Source organism: Silene latifolia, chromosome 3, assembly GCF_048544455.1.
Source record: "Silene latifolia isolate original U9 population chromosome 3, ASM4854445v1, whole genome shotgun sequence".
Lineage (NCBI taxonomy): Eukaryota > Viridiplantae > Streptophyta > Magnoliopsida > Caryophyllales > Caryophyllaceae > Silene > Silene latifolia.
The window spans coordinates 4085300-4098339 of NC_133528.1; the positions used below are offsets into that span (position 1 = coordinate 4085300).

Genomic DNA, 13040 nt, shown 5'->3' on the forward strand with positions numbered 1-13040 from the left:
TGAGCCATTAGAAGTAAGGACAGTATCTCAAAACGAGAAGAGAGATTCAAACATACGATCTATTGTCCATGATTCCTCGACCTTGCTCCTTAACTCTTACCGTCTCAAGCTAGCTATAATGACTCTCCGAGCATTCATAATCCCGTATGTCATAAATTTAAGACGGGTTTCCAAAGTTGGCTAGTATGAGTGGCAAAGGCTGTCATCTTTAAAGAAGTGGTTAAGGCTTCGATTTCGGACTCCTAGGAGTGAAAAGGTCAAATTTGATAGGATCAACCAATTAAATTACATTCAGTACCAGAAGGAGATTGCCTAGCGGTGGAAATACTCCTGATCGTCTGATCGACACCAAAAAATAAATATACAAAAAATTAAGACGGTTTTAAACAAGGCGAATTCTGATTTCCAATTGGACACTCATAAACCTCTCTTCACTCTAAAACCCTCTCCATTCTTCTTCTCTTATCTAAACCCCAACTGCAAAAACTTCAAAAACAAATTCAAATTAAAGCATGTTAATCACCTTAACAACATCAATTAATTGCTCTCCAATCCTCTTTAACAATCAATTCGCAAATTTCCAACCTCAATTTCGACGAACAAATTTCCCAAATAAGTGTAGATGTTCATCTTCACAGCAAAATCAACCCAAAAATAAGGATGACCCATCAACGACTCAACCTAAACGGGTCGACCCAGTTGGGTTTCTCACTCGTCTCGGCATTTCCCACAAAGCTTTTGGCCAATTTCTCCGTGAAAGGTTGTTTACGTTTTTCTTATTTGGGTGTCTCAGTCATTTGTTTACGTTTCCGTTTTAAAAATATACTGTACTAGTTATTATTTCTTTCTTGCATAATACTGGTCTTTGTGCCGAAAACAAATGTAAAGAAATGACTGGAACGGAGAGCTTAGTTTATTTGATAGTGATAAGCCCTGTATTTAGCTGAAGGGTTTTTTGGTAATTGTTGTTATGATTGTGAAGTATCAGTCATTAGATGCAGTTCTTGATGCAATTTTCATTTTGGGTGATTCGAAAACAGCCTCTTTGTGCTGCTAGTAAAAGGGTAAGGTTGCGTACATCTGACCCTCTACCCTGCAATTTGCGGGAGTCGTTGAGGCATTGGGTTAATGTTGTGTAAAATAATGTGGTTATGATTGTGGGTGAGTTAAGAGAGAATTATTGGTGATGTTGCAGGCACAAAGCGGTGAAGGATCGTAAAGATGAAATCTTTGAGCGGTTTATGAACCTGAAAGAATTGGCTTCTGGGTTTGTTCTTTGTTTACTTGATTTTTCTTTTTTCTGTTAAAACAATTAAAATGTGAAGAATAAAGGGGCTTAGGTTAGGAGACTATATTGTTATGAGTCATGTGGTGTTGTTTCTTTTGTAGGTATGAATTAATGGGTATTCATCGAAACCCACAACACCGTGCAGATTTTATGGAATGGGCTCCAGGTTTGACATGATTTACCTTCAGTTGAATTTGCTTTTCTGCTGCCTTCTCTGAAAGGATATTTTTGTTGAAAAAGTTGCATGGTTTATTCATTGATTCGTTATGTTGAAAGGCATAAGGTGAATGCCTACTATTTCGTCCACTTGCACAAGGCACACCTAAGGCACCTGGGGGTGTTTTGGCTATCGAGTCATTGTGCCATACGCTGCCTAGGTGCGTGCGTTTTTGGACTAAGATCAATCTTGTCTTATTGTTCTTAATGTAGTGCTGTTCGTCGAACAACTTGGTGAGGCTTGCAATGTAGTCACGGTGTTTGAACGTTATAATAATATAGATTGCCTTTCTGGATGTTCTGGTATCGGATATAGTGCAGTAAGGGCTGCAATTTGTATAAAAAAAATTACATTGTTCTGCTAGGAATTCTCTCTACTGTTATGCCATTTGAAATTGAGTGATTGTTGTTTAGAATACACGTGATAGACCAGTTTCTCAGCGCAGTTATTTTAGTTCATGTTTATAAGTTTTCCCATGAAATGAGTCGAATCTAAGTGAATATTTCTTAATGCTAATCTCGTCCCCCCTTCTTAACAAGAAAGGTTTCTCACACATACCTGCAAATACAACAGGTGCACGATACTGTGCTCTAGTTGGTGACTTCAATAATTGGTCTCCTACTGAGAATTGTGCTAGAGAAGGTCTTCTTGGCCATGATCATTATGGGTATTGGTTTATAATCCTTGAGGATAGGTTGAGAGAAGGAGAGGAGCCAGATAAGGTTTACTTTCAGCAATATAACTATGTCGATGACCATGACAAAGGTGATAGCGGCGTTTCTGTTGAAGAAATTTTTCAGAAAGCAAATGATGAGTACTGGGAACCAGGGGAAGATCGCTTTATTAAATCACGCTATGAGGTAGCGGCAAAGTTATACGAACAAATATTTGGGCCTAATGGACCCCAAACGTTCGATGAATTGGAAGATATACCAGATCCTGAAACAAGATATAAAGCATACAAAGAGCAACATAAAGACAAGCCTCCTGAATTTTTTCGTTATGATGTGCTTGATAATGGGAAGGAATATGATATTTATAATGTCGTGACTGATCCAATTTCAAAGGAGAAATTTCGTAATAAGAAGCCTCCAATTGCTTATTGGTTAGAGACGCGGAAAGGAAGAATAGCTTGGATGAAGAAGTACACTCCTTGTCTTCCGCATGGAAGCAAGTACAGAGTTTTTTTCAACACTCCCAATGGGCCTTTGGAGCGCGTTCCAGCCTGGGCTACCTATGTTATTCCTGGTAAAATTAGTTTTCTATGCTTCCATGGCAATTTGACCAATAATTAATTTCTATTGTCTATAATTTTACTTATAATGAGTGACTTTACGATGATTTGTGAATAATCATCTAATAGTTTCGCCACTACATAAAACCATGAAATTGTTGATTCGTCCTTCCTCCATTTTCAATGAATAAGCAACATTTGACATCTTTCCTCCATTTTTGTAAGAACTGTTTAATATTTTTTTCGTTTGGTAAAGTACTAGTTGAGATCCCGTGCTAAAGCACGGCATTTGTGAGAGACATTAGAGAATTTAACAATTATTTAATTATATTTAACTTATTTTAACTCCATTTGAAATTTTAGTATAGAATAAAACTTAATATTAGTAATGTTTTGTATTAAGAGATAGAAAAAAAGAAGGTTCAACATTGTTACTCTATATAAAATTGCTGAAACTATTTTGTGTGTATGTGTTGTAATAAATATACTTATGTATATATTAAATAAAAAAAAATAAAAAAATTAAACAAAATTTAAACGCTCGCGTTCTATAGAGTAGAAATAGATATTAAATTAAAGTGTGAGAAAAATATATATTATTGGCAATTTTTTTCGTTTTAGAAGTAAAAAGAATATATGAATGCTCTTATCTTGTAGTAGGTTAGTTGTTGTATGTAATTAATTAGTATTGGCCCAGTTGTAGGTATATAAATGTGTAAATGAAATAGAATTATATGGAATTAAGTAGTTTGGCCCAATTGTAAATAGAATATAATGAAGCCCAAATATGGAATATTCATTTAGGCGGGAAAGTATTAGAGCTTTCTTATTCTTTTAGTTTAGTGGGGATTAGCATAAATCAACTGTTCCTAGTGAGTAAGTTTGCATATACAAGATTTGTCCACCTTGCATGAATCACCCTTTTTTTTTTATGTTGTACTCGTACTACATAGTTTCCCCCTCTAGTGTTCTTCCAATGCTCCTTTCTCATATTGCTGTAGAGAAGTAGAAACCAACTTATTGGACCTCATTATTTGGATTTTAGAAGTAAGTGTTGGCATGTGCTCGACAATTACCTGTTAGGAAGAAAATACAAGTTTATACTTTATACAGGAATTGTTGTTTCTGCAGCTAATTACTGTCACTAAAACCAAAAGTATGTGATACAATACACCTTTAGCAGGAAGATTGATAAATTGACTTGTAGTTTCATAGTTAGCATCTATGACAACATTTAAATGACCTGTCCTGGTGTTTTCTGGTTGTTATTCTTGTTTTTCATTTGAGACTTCATGTTCCGCCTTGTGCTATGATATGGTGCTTTGTTAAAAAGCATTATATGATTTTTGTTGTTAGTATCCATTTAATACATAGAGGTATGAAGCTTCAGAGCAACTTTATAGTCATCCATTTTCAGTTCTCATTACTCTGTGTCTGTCTTAACTATCATCCAGTGATTTACTTATGGATGATAACTTCAACTGCTGATTACTATTATTTTGTTGGACACTCAAATAGACGGGGAAGGAAATCAATCCTATGCTGTTCATTGGGATCCATCCCCTGAGTTTGCACATAAATGGAAGAATAATTCCCCAAAGGCCCCGAAGTCCTTGCGCATATACGAATGCCACATTGGAATTAGTGGGTCAGATCCCAAAGTTTCCTCTTTTCTTGAGTTTTCTGAGAAGGTAGAGGCAACTTTCACTCTCTTTGTTACTCTTAAGACGATGTAGATGAGATTCTATGCTCATCTCTTTGGTTTCCGGTTCAAAATTTCAGATCCTTCCTTACATAAAAGATTTGGGGTACAATGCAATCCAGTTATTTGGGGTTGTTGAGCACAAGGATTACTTCACCGCTGGTTATAGAGTGAGTTTTTCACTTGGATTAGCTCTTGCACGTTCTAGTTTATTGTTTTAATGTAATCCTAAGACTCATAACTGATAAACCCATTAGAAGCTCTCCATTTAACGTGCTTTGTTTACTGTGTTGCCATCTGTTTGTGTGATTGCTGGTAATTTTGCAAGAGACCCATCATGTAAATATTAAGGGAACTTTGCTGACGCAGACGTTTAAATTGTGAAAGAGTTTGAATGAAAATAGAGAACATGGTACATAAGTGTTGCATAGTTTTTTACTTCTTTTACTCTTCTGACCTTGTTGCGTGTTCGATTTTTTGATATCATGTGGGTAGCACTTTGCGTACATGCACATAACTCCTTATTTCAATATTTTGTCACTGCCAATGTAGAAGTACTCTTTAGTATAATCGGAAGTGGGTACTAATAACCATGAAAATCTCTTGTATCAGTAGAATTCTAGTTTCTTTTTGGTGTGCTTGCAAAGCTTACATTTGACAAATTTTACAATGTTGATATTTTCTATTCATTTTCTAGTCTTTTTCTGACCAGCTCTATCGAATTATGGGTTCAGGTTACTAATTTCTACGCTGTCAGCAGTCGTTACGGCACTCCTGAAGACTTTAAGCGTCTGGTTGATGAAGCTCATGGTTGTCACTCGTTCACTAAGAGAGCATAAGCAATTTGGCTGTTTTTATTTATCATATTCCTCACTAGAACAAAATATTTAAGCTTGAATCAAGTATTTTGAGTGTGTTGGTGGGTAAATACCTGTTTAAATGATCAACCTCAATCTACTTCAAATATATCAAGTCAAGCAAAAGGATGTCTCACCCCGGTGCCTCAAGGGCTCCCTAAATCACGGGGTAAGGGGATCTGATATACATAGCCTACCTACCCTTGTGTTAGCAACACAAACCAACACAAAGAGGCTGGTTTCGAATGACCTGAAATGAAAATTGCGTCGTTAACTACATTGAATGACTTTTACATCACAATAAAAAGAAGCGAAACCAATCTAGTGAACTGTTTTTCTTTATTACATAAGAATCCACAACCAAAAATGACGAATCTTTGCCTTCATTGCAATGAAAACATCCAAAGAATAATTTGTTTGTACAAATTATTTTTGTGTATTTCAGGGGGAAAGAAAACTAATATAGCATGCTATTTGTTATTTCACAGGTTTAGGTTTGCTAGTCTTTCTAGACATTGTGCATTCATATTCAGCAGCCGATGAGATGGTTGGGTTGTCGCTCTTTGATGGAACAAATGACTGTTACTTTCACACTGGTAAGTTTATTTTCTGATGAGTTCTGTCTCCTGACTGATGTAGGATTCATATAATAAGTAGTCTTTTTATATCCTTTCCATTTCAAGGTTGCATAATTTGCCTTGCCACATGTTCGTTGTCTGCTACAAAGGGATTTTGGAGGTTTTGACCAAAGAGAACTAACAAGTTTAAGAGAGATTAAGAATGCAAAGTCGACTTCCTTTTCACTCATGTCACCAGTGTTTCATTTTATCTTCTTAATATTGTATGGGAAATTGATATCTGTCTACTGTAGAGGAGCAGTTATCTATTCTTGTGGTCAAATGATAGTAGGTCCGTAAATGTTAGTGTGAGCTTTCAAGGTTTAAGGTTGAATAATACGGTGTATCTGATAGTCAGATTCTCACCCCAGTTTTAGTTTCTAGTGTATAATACTTTGGACAAGTATGCCAAAAATTAGGTGTAATAACTAAGCAGCAGTAACATTTTAGATGAGCTAAGAAGTTGCAACCTAATTTCCCCCCATATGCGATACTCTAAGGTTCTCTCCTGATACGTAGGATTAAGCTTGGCAAAAAAAAAGGAGTATGTCTCATTTTTTGTTGAGATTTTTGCTGTAGGATCTCATTTCGTTACCATCTAGTTCAAACAAATTGTTTACTTTTTTAGTTGGATAATCATTAATACTTTAAGTTGAATGAATACATTTACGTGTCTTTACCAATGTTATGGCTCTGATGTAGGCAAACGAGGGCATCATAAATATTGGGGAACTAGGATTTTCAAGTATGGTGACGTCGATGTGCTGCAGTTTCTTGTTTCTAATCTAACTTGGTAATCAATTTTTCTTTATAGTATTTATGGCAAATGTTTAAGGACTTCCAGTCTATTGTTAGATCTACCTATTCCCGAGAACCTGTTTTTCCAGGAGCCATTAGGAAGGGCCTGGTTTGTTCACTTGCCTGCAGATCTTTGTTTAATTCATCTCTTTAATTTTGAATGCATTTGATCAGGTGGATCGAGGAATATCACATTGACGGTTTCCAGTTTCATTCACTCCCCTCTATGATTTATACACACAATGGATTTGCTACATTTACTGGAGATTTAGAGGAGTAAGTCTTCATTGACTAATCTCTCATTGACAAATATTTGGTGTGCTCGGGTGACAGTTGACATGTTTTAAAATTAGCTTTGGGTCTTGAGCCTTGCTCCAATCAGTGTAATTACTTGGTTATAATTGTAAATTCAAGTGCCATTATTGCTGGAAAGGAGAAAAGGTAAGACGTAGAATGTATGGTGTTTTCTGACTTTCTGGGTATCATAGTCACAAACTCACAGTTGCTCCCTCTCAGATAAGTATCTGTTTCCCTTGTTCAGATTTTCCAAAATTTGCTCCCTCTTTGATTACAACAACAACAACATCAGAGCCTTAATCCCAAAATGATTTGGGGTCGGCTGACATGAATCATCTTTTCGAACCGTCTATGGGTAAACGCACGCCTCAAAATGCGAATAAAAAAGGGAAGATGAAAAACAAAAAGGAAGAACGAAAATGTAATGGAAAGTCAAGGTGAACTTAGGGGTTTTAAAATCGAATTCCGTCTTTCTTTTATAAAAAAACTTAAAATTTAAATCGAGAGAAAAGATGAAAACGATTTTTAAAAACCGAAATATAGAGTTAAGGATCCGGAATGAACCAGGTAAAATCTATAAGAAAGTGGTTGGTGAAAAAGTGTAATAAAGGGGAGAAAAATAAATAAATTAATTTCTTTAAATTAAATAAAAAAAACACTAAATCTGTCAAAAAACATCAAATACTAAAAATCCACATGTATCCTTTCCCTCCATTGTGCCCTCTCCGTCACCATACTCTCCTCAAGCCCCAAAACTCTCATATCGTGCTCTATCACTCTCAACCATGTCTGTCTCGGTCTTCCTCTGCCTCTAGGGACCTTTTCTGTTCTCCAAGTCTCCAGCCTCCTAATCAAAAGGCCCATAGGTCTCCTTCTCACATGGCCAAACCATCTTAGTCGGTTTCCATCATCTTGTCCTCTATTGGCGCCACCTTTACCTTTTCCCTAATCACCTCATTCCTTAACCGATCTTTCCTTGTATGTCCGCACATCCACCTCAACATGCGCATCTCCGCCACACTCATCTTTTGAATGTGACAATGCTTCACGGCCCAACACTCGGAGCCGTAAAGTAGGGAAGGCCTAATTGCCGTGCGATAAAATTTGATTCTTCAAACATTATTGTTAGCTCTTTTGACTTTGCTTTATAGATGCATCTATGAAGGGAACATAACCTTTGGACTTCATGATTAGTATTTTTAAACTAGATGGAAGTATACTGATGTTTGTAAACTAATTTTGAGCAGGTACTGTAATCAGTATGTTGATAGGGATGCCTTAATGTACCTAATCCTGGCCAATGACATCCTACATGCTCTTCATCCCAATATCATAACGATTGCAGAAGATGTAAGCTCATTTTATTGAACTGTTGTTTAGAAATGTGTAACAATAACCGAAGCGTAAATGTAGGTTACTTGTACAAAAAATCTGATTCGGTTTATATTTTGCACAACCTTAAGCCCTACTGTCATTGCATGTCATTAAGATCACTCTTTATTCTAGAACGTGAACTCTCATCTCTGTTAAATGAGTAGTTGGACATCTTGACATTCTGCTTCTTCAAAAGTTTATAGTTCGGCCGTAATAGAAGTGCGCTCTATTTTCAGGCAACACTTTATCCTGGATTATGTGAGCCTAGTTCTCAGGGTGGACTGGGATTTGATTACTATGTCAATCTTGCTGCTCCTGAGATGTGGCTGTCGCTTCTTGAGAATGTTCCCGACAAAGAGTGGAGCATGAGTAAGGTTGTATCACACTCTCGTTTTTTAACATGTTATACTACCTTATCCCGAATTTATTATCGCCATTTGACTTTGGAGGTCAACCACTCTCAACTCTGACTATTAAATTTTTTTCAAATGTATAAAGAAACGACGTAAAGTTTATTATGCTTGATTTATCAAAACAATTATGTTCTTATTATCATTTTTAAAAGCCGTAACTATTGTTTATTGTGAGAAAATAATGTTCAAAATCGACATCCTTTGACCAACAAAGTTACAGGACGACAAAAAATTGGGGTGAAGGAAGTAATAAATACAACTAGCATGTTGTACTAAATAATTGACAATTTGTCCGTTTGTTGCAGATAGTTACCACATTGATGGGAAACAAAATGTATACGAATAAAATGCTTCTGTATGCCGAAAATCACAACCAGGTGGTCTATTAAAGCCCTCATTTTTTTATTCACAGTGCCTTGAAGTCCTCGGTGAACTATATACTTTAGATTCTAGATTTCTAGCAGCAATACTGATGGGAATTATTTTTTCCATTTCTTTTTTTAGTCTATATCCGGAGGGCGATCTCTGGCGGAGATATTGTTGAGTACAGAAATTGACTCAGACGTATCAACTAGCTCATTGTTAAGAGGATCTTCATTGCACAAAGTATGACTTTATTTCAACAAACCTGGCTTATCATGGCCATGGGTTGTTACATTTTCCTTCTTGTTTTGATATGATTTAAATGTGCCAAATGCCTATCTCTTTTGCCTGTAATAATTTGTTGCTTGTTGAGAGGCAAAAAAGTATTTTGTGTTTACTCTTTTTCGACTGCAAAGTTGAACTCTGAGGAGCTTACCTTCTGCTATTTCAGATGATTAGACTGCTTACGTTTACTATTGGTGGTTGCGCCTATCTCAACTTTATGGGCAATGAATTTGGGCATCCAAAGGTAAAGTAATAGTCTTTTAATTTTTTTTAAATTGTTTGGAAAGCACTATCATATCTTTCATTGTGCTTTCCCTTTCTTCTTTACAGAGAGTTGAGTTTCCAACTTCAAACAACAATTTCTCTTTTGAGCTTGCGACCCGTCGTTGGGATTTGCTGTCAGACCAAAGTCTTCATCAGGAGCTATTTCACTTCGACCAGGTTCAATTCTAATTGCTTGGCAACATTCCTTTCTCTCATACATGACGTAGTAATCAAAGGAGGACAGAATGACAAATACTCCCTCATTGTTTGATACATTTTTTAACGGTGATTAATAGGAAGATAGTGAAGATTTAACATCCTTATGAGTATTGCTATTAATTGAGAATTTGTTGGAGAATTGAAAAATATTTTAGCTCTTCTTCGCAATTTTCCTCCCTTCTATTATGTTCTCCTTTTTCAATTTTCATTATTTTCCTGCTTCATTTTGGAACTAAGTTTGTTGTTTTTCATCATTTTGGAACTAAGTTTGTTGTTTTTATTATATCTTCATGATAATATGAGGAGTTCTATGCTAGACGTCAATTGATGATTTTTTCTCTCGTCTTGTGTAGGACATGATGAAATTGGATCAAGCAGGAAAAGTTTTGGCAAGAGGCTTACCTAATGTCCACCATGTAAATGATGATACTATGGTATGGTGCCTCCCACTATCGGCTTACAAGAAGTAAATCAAAGTTTTTTCAGTGTGCTGAGGGTGAATCATGACATTTTCTATAAACATAACTCTAGTATGAATATTTGAGTGTTTCTTTCGTTAAAGGGCAGGAAAAAAAAAATCTCAAATAGTTCTAGTGTAAAAATCTCTGATGAGGCATTCGTTGCTCCGATTCAACTTCTATTATCTCTACCATAGCTCAATGTTGCTGTGCTCTCTTTGTTAAATATGATTGAGGCTTTTGGTAAATTTATATTCCGCTTTCAACATACTATCATTGATCCATTAAAACTATATTGATTATATATACTGTATCATTTTGTAACAATGCTGGATGATGTAGTTTATTGTTTGTTGGATCTCAACACATTAGCCGAGGACACTTTGTATGAACCTGTTTCTACAACAGAAGAAACTACAGGGTATTAATTAAAATTATACTCCCTCCAATCCGCTATTTTCTTCCCCTTTGATGTGGGCACAAGGATTAAGGTTGGGAGTATTATATTGATAAATGACATAGGTGGGGTTTGGTGATAGGAGGGAGAGATTAATAATTAGGAGTTAAATAATGAATTGTGGGCCACAAACATTAAAGTAAGGAATAAAATAGGAGTAAAAGAGTTGGGTGGGGTTTGCTGATACTGATAGGAGAGATGGGTGAATAAAATAAGAGTAAAAGTTACCAAAAATAGAAAGGAGAAGAAAACCTGAGTAATCCGTTTTAGGAAATAGGGAAGAATATAGAGAATTGGAGGGAGTAATAATTAATGGTATGCCCTCGGGATGGAGCTGCTTTATCTTTTTGTCAAGTGTATGGTCGTATGCTTAGTTTGAGAATTTTTTGCTCACCGTCTGAATTTTATAAACCTATTCGCCTATGCCTTGCAAAATGATATTTTTGACCAACTGTTATGGGCAAGGACGTTACAAGGGTGGCTCTTCATGGTGAGTCATCTGTATAAGCTTGAGTCCGATGTTATAGAGTTACTCTCATTTGTAAATCTGGTGGTTGTTTCAGGTAATTTCTTATATGAGGGGTCCTATACTGTTTGTCTTTAACTTTCATCCAACTAATTCGTATGAGAGATACAGTGTCGGAGTTGAAGAAGCAGGAGAGTATCAGGCAAGTTCGTATTTGTTTTATAGTTGTTCCTTGTTAGAAAGTTTCTTTAATACTTAAAGAATAGCGACCCCATTAGTCTGATTATTGTCTTAAGACCATCTCATATGAGAATTTCTGTTTATGTAATTATTAATTATTGTAATTACTACATTTTTGGCACAGATGATATTGAATTCTGACGAGAAGAAATATGGTGGTCAAGGAGCCATCAACACTGACCAATATCTCCAAAGAAGTATTCGAAAGAGGTTTGTATTTGCTCAACTTCTAAAATGTTCTGACCCGAGCTCTTTGATTTCCAACATCTTTATGTCAAGCTCTCCAATTTTTCGTTTTCACTCATCCCTGTTTCTGTCGGTGCAGAATCGATGGTCTACAGAACTGTGTACAGCTTCCATTGCCTAGTAGAACTGCTCAGGTTTGTATTAATTTGTATCTTAATCAGCGCCGAGTACAATTCCCTTGCCATAAAACTGATATCTGTTGAGAAACCTTAGAATTGCTCCCTATGTTCATGAATAAACTTCTTGGCTTTTCCGTTTTAAGGTGATGGATGGTATGATTGGTATCTTTCGGAAAAGTGTAATTTTAACAAAAAAAAAAGGTGATAAAATTCATATTTGTATGAGAATTTGTTATATACCCCCAGTGAAAAAAAATGTTATAAACTCATATTACAATTCTTAGTAAAATTCTATTATATATGACATTAAAAGGGATAAAATTCACAGAAGGCCATAATAAGGAAACAAATTCTTTAAGACAATAAAAAAAATTCAAAAAATGATGAAAAAAATAAGTTAATGAACTAAAAAAGTAATGTGGCATTAACATCTTCAATTCATCATATTGCAGGTCTACAAATTAGCCCGGATACTTAGAATATGATGGTTCCAAACGGGTCAACTCTGATTTTGTACCGAGAGCCTGTTTCTTAAGTGCGTTCGTAACTTTGGCCAACCGGGGATGGTATGTTACTCAAGTATAGTCGCAGTTGAGAGACTCTGGCAACTCTGCTCAAAGCGAGCCTACTGAAAAGAGAAACTGTGCAGGGTGAGATTCATTTGAGTTATTTAGGTTGGTCTATTGAGTTGACCTAATCATTTGGGTATACATCAGATACCCAGATTTGAATTTTGTCGATACGGGTACAATAGGTTTTACATATTCGTATCTATATACGGAAATTTGTATAGTTTAAACCGTATATTATCTCATATTAGTATATTAAAACCGTATTATATATTTTTCCTCACCTCTTAGGTATGTGATGTGTTTTAGGCTCTAATAGGTGTATTGTAATTTGTAAATGTGTTGTTAATTGTTATCATTAATTTCGAATACTAGTTAGTCCATTTCAATTATGGTAACTACAAGTCTTATTATCCGATTTATTTGGGTTATTTCAGGTTGTGTTTTAAACTTTGCAATTTATCCCGATAAATTTTTGTTGTATTTTCAAATTAGTCATTTTAGGCTTTTAGCATTAGTTACGCGATATTAATAGGATTTAAACTTGTGAAAATAAA

At 35.6% G+C, this 13040-nt stretch overlaps 1 protein-coding gene across 1 annotated transcript; it reads left to right on the forward strand.

Annotated features, from left to right (window-relative positions):
* The first annotated feature begins 393 nt into the window (after positions 1–393).
* Positions 394–12941, forward strand: LOC141646831 (1,4-alpha-glucan-branching enzyme 3, chloroplastic/amyloplastic). Its single transcript, XM_074454800.1, has 21 exons — positions 394–760; positions 1196–1267; positions 1390–1454; positions 2079–2753; positions 4258–4430; positions 4522–4611; positions 5176–5251; positions 5787–5894; positions 6618–6708; positions 6888–6989; positions 8258–8360; positions 8621–8758; positions 9103–9174; positions 9302–9403; positions 9612–9689; positions 9776–9886; positions 10282–10362; positions 11407–11511; positions 11674–11759; positions 11875–11929; positions 12367–12941. The coding sequence occupies exons 1-21, from the start codon at positions 513–515 to the stop codon at positions 12397–12399; spliced, it is 2664 nt and encodes an 887-aa protein (XP_074310901.1). The 5' UTR covers positions 394–512; the 3' UTR covers positions 12400–12941.
* Positions 12942–13040: the final 99 nt, after the last annotated feature.

Bases quoted from the DNA above. Each gene is read 5' to 3' on its own strand.
- LOC141646831 (XM_074454800.1), top strand. From the start codon at position 513: ATGTTAATCACCTTAACAACATCAATTAATTGCTCTCCAATCCTCTTT. The intron at 2,754-4,257 runs GTAAAATTAGTT...ACACTCAAATAG, and splicing joins GGCTACCTATGTTATTCCTG to ACGGGGAAGGAAATCAATCC. The intron at 5,252-5,786 runs GTTGTCACTCGT...GTTATTTCACAG, and splicing joins TCTGGTTGATGAAGCTCATG to GTTTAGGTTTGCTAGTCTTT.